This window comes from Dipodomys ordii, unplaced genomic scaffold (assembly GCF_000151885.1).
Source record: "Dipodomys ordii isolate 6190 unplaced genomic scaffold, Dord_2.0 Scaffold63, whole genome shotgun sequence".
Taxonomy (NCBI): domain Eukaryota; kingdom Metazoa; phylum Chordata; class Mammalia; order Rodentia; family Heteromyidae; genus Dipodomys; species Dipodomys ordii.
In genome coordinates this window covers 8799104-8807758 of record NW_012267279.1, presented here as the reverse complement: position 1 = coordinate 8807758, position 8655 = coordinate 8799104, and the positions used below count along the sequence as shown (strand labels likewise).

Sequence of the window (8655 nt, the reverse complement as noted above, 5' to 3'; positions counted from 1 at the left end):
TTTTTTCTTTTTGCTTATGTGGTGCTGAGGAATTGAACCCAGGGCCTCATGCATGCAAGGCAAGCACTCTCCCACTGAGCCACCTTCCCAGCCCCTAATTTTTTTTTTTTTCTGTCGGTCATGGAGCTTTAACTCGGCTTGGGCATTGTCCCTCAGCTCTTCAGCTCAAGGCTAGCGCTCTACCTCTTGGGCCACAGAGCCACTTCTGGCTTTTTCTGTTTATGTGGTGCTGAGGAATAGAACCCAGGGCCTCATGCGTGTGAGGCAAGCACTCTACCAGAGCTACCTTCCCAGTCTCAAAAATCTTTTCAATTTTGATCTGGTTTTTCTTTTTTACAGATTGTTTTCTTGTGTGTATGGAGGGTGGAGAGGTAGAAAAGAAGGCAAGGGTAAAAGTGGGGAGAGAAGTCTAAAATGAGGCTAAAATAAACTTGTAGGCCCTGGCAAAGGCTTATACTGAGGGTTTGTGGGAAGCACTAGAGTTTTAAAGATGGAAAAGAATTAGATGTGTTTATTCAGAAAAAATTTTGAGTAACCTGGAGACCTGATTCATGGAAGACACACAGGAGACTGGTACCATCATCTAGGTTAATAATATCTTACTCTGTTTTGTGCTGCTATAATTGAACACCAGAAATTGGGTGACTTAGAATGAAAACAAACATTTCTCACAGTTCTGGAGATGGGGAAGTCCAATAGCAAGATGCCAACATTTGGTGAGGGCCTACTTGTATCTTAGCATGGCAGAGGGCATCATCATAGGGCTAAGAGGGAAGATGCTATTTCCAAAATAACAACATTAACCCATTCCCGACTTAAATTATCTCTCTAAACTATGGCACTGGGAATTAGGTTTCCAACATATATGGTCTTTTGGAGATGCAAAAAGTTTGCTTAGGCAAACCCTGAGCAGCTAGAAATGACAGTGGCTTGTACTATAATGGTGTCAGTAGTCAAGGAGGTTAAGTGGCTTGTGATACAGTAAAACTGTAGGACTGGATTTCCTAATACAAAGTATAAGGGAATTAGAAAATTTAAGAATTAGCCATGCTGGTGGCTCATGCCTATAATCCAAGCTACACAGGAGGCTAATTTCATTGGATCATGGTTTGAAGTCAGTCGGGGCAAGAAAGTCCATGTGACTATCTTCAATTAACTATTAAAAAGCAAGAACCAAAACAAAAACAGAAGTGAGGGCTGGGAAGGTGGCTCAGTGGTAGAGTGCTTGCCTTGCATGCATGAGGCCCTGGGTTTGATTCCTCAGAATCACATGAACAGAAAAAGCTGCAAGTGATGCTGTGGCTCAAGTGGTAGAGCGCTAGCCTTGAGCTGAAGAGCTGAGGACAGCGTCCAGGCCCAGAGTTCAAGCCCCACAACCAACAAAACAAAAACAGAAGTGAGCCATGGTTCAAATGGTAGAGCACTAGCCTTGAGGAAAAAAAAAAAGCCCAGATTGTACCCAGGCTGAGTTCAAGCCCGATGACAGGCACCCCCCCCCCAAAAAAAAAGTAATTTCAAGAATGACATCAGACTTCTGACTTGTGTTACTGAACAGATAAAATCATCATTTTTGCAGGAAGGCATCCTAGAAAAATCCTGAAGAAAGCAGACAAGTGAATATTGCACATTGAGATGTCATTTCGGACATCTAGAGGATGGTAACTAAATACCTTGGAAAGGATAACTAGGCTTGAGGTAGAGAAAAAGGAGCCGACAGATTTAGAAGTTTCTTTGGATTCAAGAAGTACATGAAATTACCCAACACAAGCTCTGGAAACAAAAGGGCCTGGAGAGAGCCAGAAGAGGAACTGCTGAAGAGAAGAAAGGAGTGGCAGTGCAGAAACAGAAATGAGTTCTTGTAATGTCAGAGAAGTTTAAAGAGAGGCTGCTTCTGTTTGGTTTTGCTTTTGAGGCTGTAACAGAAAAAAAAATTGAGTTTTAGGCTGGGTTACACAGTTGAGACCCTGTCTCAAAAATGAACAATATACCCAAACTCAAAAATCTAGTTGCTACTACTGTTATTATTTTTCAAGCCAAATCCACTTATTTTTTTGAAAAAAGGCGTTCATAATTACTGAATTATTATTATTATTACTCTACAGTATATCCTTTTAAGAACGCTTACAGATAAACAAAAATAATTACAAATGGGTATTGTTTTCTAGCCCTAGAAGTGTGAAAACAACCTCCCTTCCTATTTCCTCCCCCAAACAACATAATACCAACTGGTAGAGGCTGGAAGGCAAGAGCTGATAAACACAAAAACTATGTATATAAGCTGGGTGTGTGTGTGTGTGAGGGGTCATGCTTGTAATCCTAGCTACTCAGGAGGCTGAGATCGGAGGATCACAGTTCAAAGGCAGCCCAGGCAGAAAAGTCGTTAGACTCTTATCTCCAATAAACTACTTAGAAAAAGCCAGAAGTGGCACTATGGCCTAAGTGGTAGAGTGCTAGCTTCCAGCACAAGGAGGCTCAGAGACATGGCTTAGGCCCTGAGTTCAAGCTCTAGGACTGGCAAAAAGCAAACAAAAACTGTATATAGCAACTATGTGATTCTTCACCTGACACTATTAACACTTAATGGAAAGCATTCTAAATGAAAAGAACAGTAGACAAACGCCTAGAACTATCTGTAAGGAAACAAAAGCAGATTCTTTACTAGCAAAGTGAAGTATATCAGGTAAAGTACTAGCTGACAAATACCATTCTCAACCTTCTGAATCAGAAGAAGTAATTATTCTGTCAATGCTCTGGAAAGAAACAATGGTAGTTTTAATTTAGCCAGTTAATTTACATGACATAGAATAATTAATTTTTCTCCCTAATATACTCAAACTTTTTCCCAGGGTTTATAAATTGGTGTTTATTATTTATTGATCGTACTGGTGTTTGAACTTGGCCTCAGGTTCACTACATAGGTGCTTTATCCCACTTGTGCCACAATTTCAGTCTTTTTTGCTTTTTTTAGATAGGGTCTCCTGTGGTTTATGTTGCCCAGGGAAACTCTTGGACTTTAAACATCCTATATGTGCCCCTCTTATATAGCTTGGGTTACAAGCGTGGCATGTTGGCTGAGATAAGGTATTTTGTTACCCTTTTCATTGGGCTGGCCTTGACCTTCAGTCCTCTCAATCTCTAGCTCCTGAGTAGCTGGGAGAGTAAGCAAGTACCAATATGTCTGCCTCTATTTTTAAATTAAAAAACTTTCTTTAGACAGGTATGGTGGCTCATGTGTGTAACACTAGCTATCTGACAGCAAAGATCAGGAGGATCTCTGTTTGATGACAGCCTGGGAAAAAAGTTTACAGGACTATCTAGTAAAAACCTGGGTGTAGGGGTATGTGCCTGTCATCTCAGTTATATGGGAAGTATAAACGGAAGGCTCATGTTCCAGGTCAGCCAAGGAATAAATTAAGACTCTCATACCTGAAAAACAACCAAAGCAAAAAGAGCAGGGGGTGTGGCCCTGAGTTCAAACCCCAGTATTGAAGGAAAAAATGGTTTTCTTTCTTTTCTTTTGAGACAAGGTTTCATGTTCTCATCTCCTGAATGCTGGAATAACAAGTGTGCACTAATAGTGCTCAGCTCTGTTTTTTAAGATATAAAGTGTAAATAGGGCTGGGAAGGTGGCTCAGTGGTAGAGCGCTTGCCTTGCATGCATGAGGCCCTGGGTCAATTCCTCAGCACCACATAAGCAGAAAAAATAAAAAAAAAGCTGGAAATGGCGCTGTGGCTCAAGTGGTAGAGTGCTAGCCTTGAGCTGAAGAGCTGACGGACAGCGCCCAGGCCCAGAGTTCAGGCCCCATGACCAACCCCCCCCAAAATAAAGTGTAAATAACCTTGTAGGCTACTCTAAGAAAAAAACCCTTCCATATATCTCATGAGATATGATTATAGCCAAACATAAGATTAAGAAATGTAGCAGTATTCAATCTTACAGTCTAAAGGGGTATGAGGAAGCACTTACAAGTTTCCTTTATGTAAACCAAAAATAAGAATTCTGAAAGGATATAAACAAGTTATGAACTTATTACTGGGAAAAAAACTATCAGTAAATTTAAAAAGTTAAATGTAGTTGGGAAAAACTTATCTAGAAAGCAAATAATAATAAGATAAATCTTGATTTGTTCATTTTAAGTAGGATATTATTTATTCTTTTTCCAAATGGGCATTTATTATTTGTACAGATACATAAAAATGATTCCCATTTTTGAAAACATACTAAAATATACACCAACCACAGACATATTCACTCTGTCTGACTGGAATGAAAATAAGCATGGCTATTTTCAAAGTAGCAATAAACATAAGAAGCCAACATATGTAAATTATGACAAATTTACCTTTCATTTTTGACAAAAATAAGCTCTACTTTTACATTAATGCTTTATTTTCAGCTTCCATATTAGATCTTCTAGCCTTATATACATTTACTATGAAATTCCTATCAGAATGTATAACGTAAAGGCACTCAATCCAGAGGTTATAAAGTCCTGAGTTAGGTAGGAAACAGACTTCCCAACTAAAATTTGAACAGAAATAATCCTAAAGGTCAGATAACATGAAAATGTTTAAGTGTAATATCTGGTACACAAATAATTCACAACTGAATAGTAAAAAGTATACAGAATGTCCAAGACGAGACCATGTAAAGGCAAAGGAAAATCCTCTGAATCAAATTAATTTTTCCCTCAGTCACCTTTAAAGGTCTAAAGCTGATACCTGCTTTTGCTACTGTTGTTAAAATCCTAAGAAAGCTGAATTAAAAAAAAAGTATGAAAATGCTTACATTTAAAAAAGTTTCTTATAATAACCTCCTCAATCATGAAAAAGTATCTGATGGCTAAATTAAGCAGGGAGTGGAAAGCTATTGGAGGAAATGCACGATGAGGAAGTTGAAGGACAGCTTTAAAGGCACCAATGGAAAAGCATTTGTAAGGTGAAGAGCTGTTCAAAGTATTCCTTTAGCAGTCACTTGAGCAAAAGAAAAAGAAACTTACAGATGGCTAAATAAGGCTTACTAACATTAGGTAGGATCAAAGTTTAAGCTAAGTATCAAATCTATTGTTAAAAAGCAACGTGGAATTTACTTACAGCAATTTTCTATTGATGCTAAATTAAAAGCAAGAATTGACATCTTTAAAACATACATGGTTTAACTGTTTTCATGTGCATAGAAATGTAATGAGGGTAAAAATCATCTCCATGTTATCTGTACAGTACATAAGGCCTTTGTCAATGTTAGTCACCTTAGGTGTGAATATCAGTAGGGCCACTGAATTAAAGCTGGCTTAACAAAAAGTTTTCAAAGTGCTACTATTTTCCAACAGATGAGAGCCTCAATTTTCTGGATTTTCTGGATGGCGATTATTTTCAGTTCTTTTTTCTGGCGATATATACAAGAAATTACAGCAGATGTATAAAGGGAAGACCAGAAGCCTGCTGTCCAAGTTCATCACCACTTGTTCCTGTAAGACAAATTTGTTGGTTTAATGACAACTAAATAGCAATATTCCATCAAAATTAAAGAAACCAAACTATTAAACTGAACCAAAAGAAGAGTATGGGAGTTTAGGCACCACAACCCCAAACTCCAAATTCCAGCCCACTAGAGGTGCGACCTTGTTACACCTTCAGTTTTCCTTGCTGTAAAAAATGGAGAACAGCGGGGCTGGGAAGGTGGCTCAGTGGTAGAGCGCTTGCCTTGCATGCATGAGGCCCTGGGTTCGATTCCTCAGCACCACATAAGCAAAAAGAAAAAAGCCGGAAGTGGAACTGTGGCTCAAGTGGTTGCCCAGCATAGCAACATTTGCAATATATTTATTAACTTGTTGTGGTCCAGAACTTTATTCCTTTGATCTCAGCCTCCTGAGTAGCTAGGATTACAGGCTGACCTCAAACTCATAGCCTTCCTGCCGTGGTCTCCCAGTACTGGTATTGTCGGTATTATACCACCTTGCCTAGCTGAGCCTGGCGTTTTTCTATTTTTTTAATAACTCCAGCTGCTTTGAGCCAAGGTGATTGTATATACACATTTGTAGTTTTTTTTAATGAAGTTCCAGGTGAAAGGTAAGGGTAGTCATTGTCCATTGAGTTCCAGAAGGACCAAGAGAAAAGTCCCGTGGAGGAAAAGTTGAACTTTCTCAGCATATACCTGACATAATGGACGTCCTCATGAGACATCTAGTCTCATCAGTAGAGTTCCCATAATGGCTGTTACAAAACTCTGAGAGATTACAGTGCAACTTGAAGGTTCCTTGCAATGGGAAGGATGCTCTACAAGTTTCTGTGAGGAAAACTGTTATCTTCTTCTAATGTGTGAGAACTGTCTAGGCTCTGAATCTGGCATTGAAACAGTAAGTATAATAGACTCTGGATAGTTCAAATAGTAATTTTTTTTTTTTGGTTGGTCTGGGCCTAAGCGCTGTCCCTGAGTGCTTCAGCTCAAGTCTAGAGCTCTACCACTTGAGCCACAGCTCATGGACTTTCCTGCCTGGGCTGGCTTTGAACCGCAATCCTCAGATCTCAGCCTCCTGAGTAGCTAGGATTATAGGTGTGAGTCACCAGTGCCTGGCTTTCAAATAGTGTAATTCTTTAGAAGGACTAAGTCAATGCCCAACAAAATAAGCACCAAGAAATATGTACTCACAAGGAGAGAGGGGCCCAGGGGAGAGGGAGTAGATGAATCAAGTGGGGAAGAGAGGGCGAACACAGTCAAGAATTCATTGTATAGGGGCTGGGAAGGTGGCTCAGTGGTAGAGCGCTTGCCTTGCATGCATGAGGCCCTAGGTTCGATTCCTCAGCACCACATAAGCAAAAAGAAAAAAGCTGGAAGTGGCGCTGTGGCTCTAGTGGTAGAGCGCTAGCCTTGAGCTGAAGAGCTGAGGGACAGCGCCCAGGCCCAGAGTTCAGGCCCCACGACCGGACCCCCCCCCAAAAAAAAAATTCATTGTATATACCACAAAAATTAAGACAAATAAGGGAAGGAGTGGGTCAAAGGGGTTGAAAACATTGAAGGGGTTGATACTGATCAAGATGCATTGTATTTATAAACTGCTCTGTTAAATTGCAAGAAAAATACATATCCTATAAAGTTATGAAAAGTGAGGGAAGGGGTGGGTTGGGGGATGGTGAGAATGTTGAAAGTGGTGACATTGATCAAGATGTACTGTATTCATAAACGCCTTTGTACAACTAAAGATAATAAAAACATATCTTTTTAAAAAAAGTATGCCCTTGGGAATGTTGATTAGTTTCAATAGGCTCATGCCTGTAAACCCAGCTGCTCAGGATGGTAAGATCTGAGGGCTTGAAGTTCAAAGAATCTTCAATCTCCAATCTCTAATTAGCTATCAACAAGCAGCTGGAAGCAGAGCTGTGGCTCAAATCATACAGCACAAGCCTTGAGCTCCAATACTGGCAAAATAAACAAACTTCCTCTGCATCTCAATATTCAAATTCTACTTTCTGATTGTTGAATGACTTTTCAAATAATTTGGGGCACACTACAGATGTTTGTAATCTTACAAACCTACTGTTCCAGAGAAAAATGTTCTCTTAATATTCAAGGAGTCTGCTATGAATAAAGACTTGAGATACATAGGTTTCTGAAGACGATGTTGGATTAATACAATCATTTCCTGATAGTCAGCTTTCCCCTGCCCCAGATTAAATCGTTCTTTTGCTTCTATTGTCCCAGTTACTTTTCTAAAGGTACAATACCCTCCTTTTTTGAAGTGGGACACCAAAAGTGTTTGCCACTGGAGCCATTTTCCGAGCTGGGCTAGCTGCTTATATACAGTAAGACATCTTGCGGATAGGGCTGCCCAAGTGTGCACATGAGATCGTGCAGGGCATTGAACGAACACCATGCTTCATATTTACTTTCAAGAAGTCCAACAACTCTTCAAAAATTAACATGGCATTATTTTAACATTAATTCTAGTTCAGAATGTCCCTGAGGTTTTAAAGCACAAATCCTCAGTAAGACAACAGAAAAGTAACCAACCTACCTGGTCCTTTTCAAGTGTAAGTATCTGATAGCCCGTTGTTCTACTGCAGATTAGTTTTCCACTGCTATCAAAAGAAGCCAACCGTAATCTAGGATTAAAAATAAACTCATGATTTTTAAACCAAAATTTCTGATTTTTAACCAAAAATTGATTTTAAACAACCCATTTCACTTTAATATTTATTCTTCATCACTGAGCCACCTTCCCGGCCTCTTCATATTTTCTTATCAGACTTTAAAGTCCTTTCAAATTGTAAACTGTTTCCATTTCAGATTTACTATTTTGATGTATAAAATAACCATGTTAGGTATATTTACCATAAAATTTACCATCATAATTATTTTTGTACATGATTCTGTGGCATTAAACACAGAATGTTCTGCCCTTACTACTCACCTCCAAAACATTTCATCTCCCCAGATAAAACTCTATACCCCACTAAATACTAACTTTCCATTTTCCCTTCCCAGCCCTGGAAACCACCAGTCTACATTCTCTCCCCTTAAATGTATGTAATATGAGTGGAATCATATAATACTTATCCTTTTGTAACACAATTACATAATAATGTCTTCAAATTCATTCAAGTTTAGCATATGTTGGTTTTCACTCCCTCCCATCTTTCCTTCCTCCTTTTTTTAAA

The 8655-nt window shown here is 39.2% G+C and overlaps 1 protein-coding gene across 2 annotated transcripts in view; it reads right to left on the bottom strand.

Moving 5' to 3' along the window:
* Window positions 1-4127: 4127 nt before the first annotated feature.
* Window positions 4128-8655, bottom strand: part of Gmcl1 (germ cell-less, spermatogenesis associated 1) — a 42031-nt gene continuing 37503 nt past the window's right edge. For both annotated transcript variants that reach the window (XM_013022535.1, XM_013022536.1), the window contains exons 13-14: window positions 8013-8100; window positions 4128-5468 (exon numbers count right to left, since the gene is read on the bottom strand). In XM_013022535.1, the coding sequence (XP_012877989.1) occupies window positions 5340-5468; window positions 8013-8100 (217 nt within the window). In that variant the 3' untranslated portion in view covers window positions 4128-5339. The remainder of the gene's footprint in view (window positions 5469-8012; window positions 8101-8655) is intronic.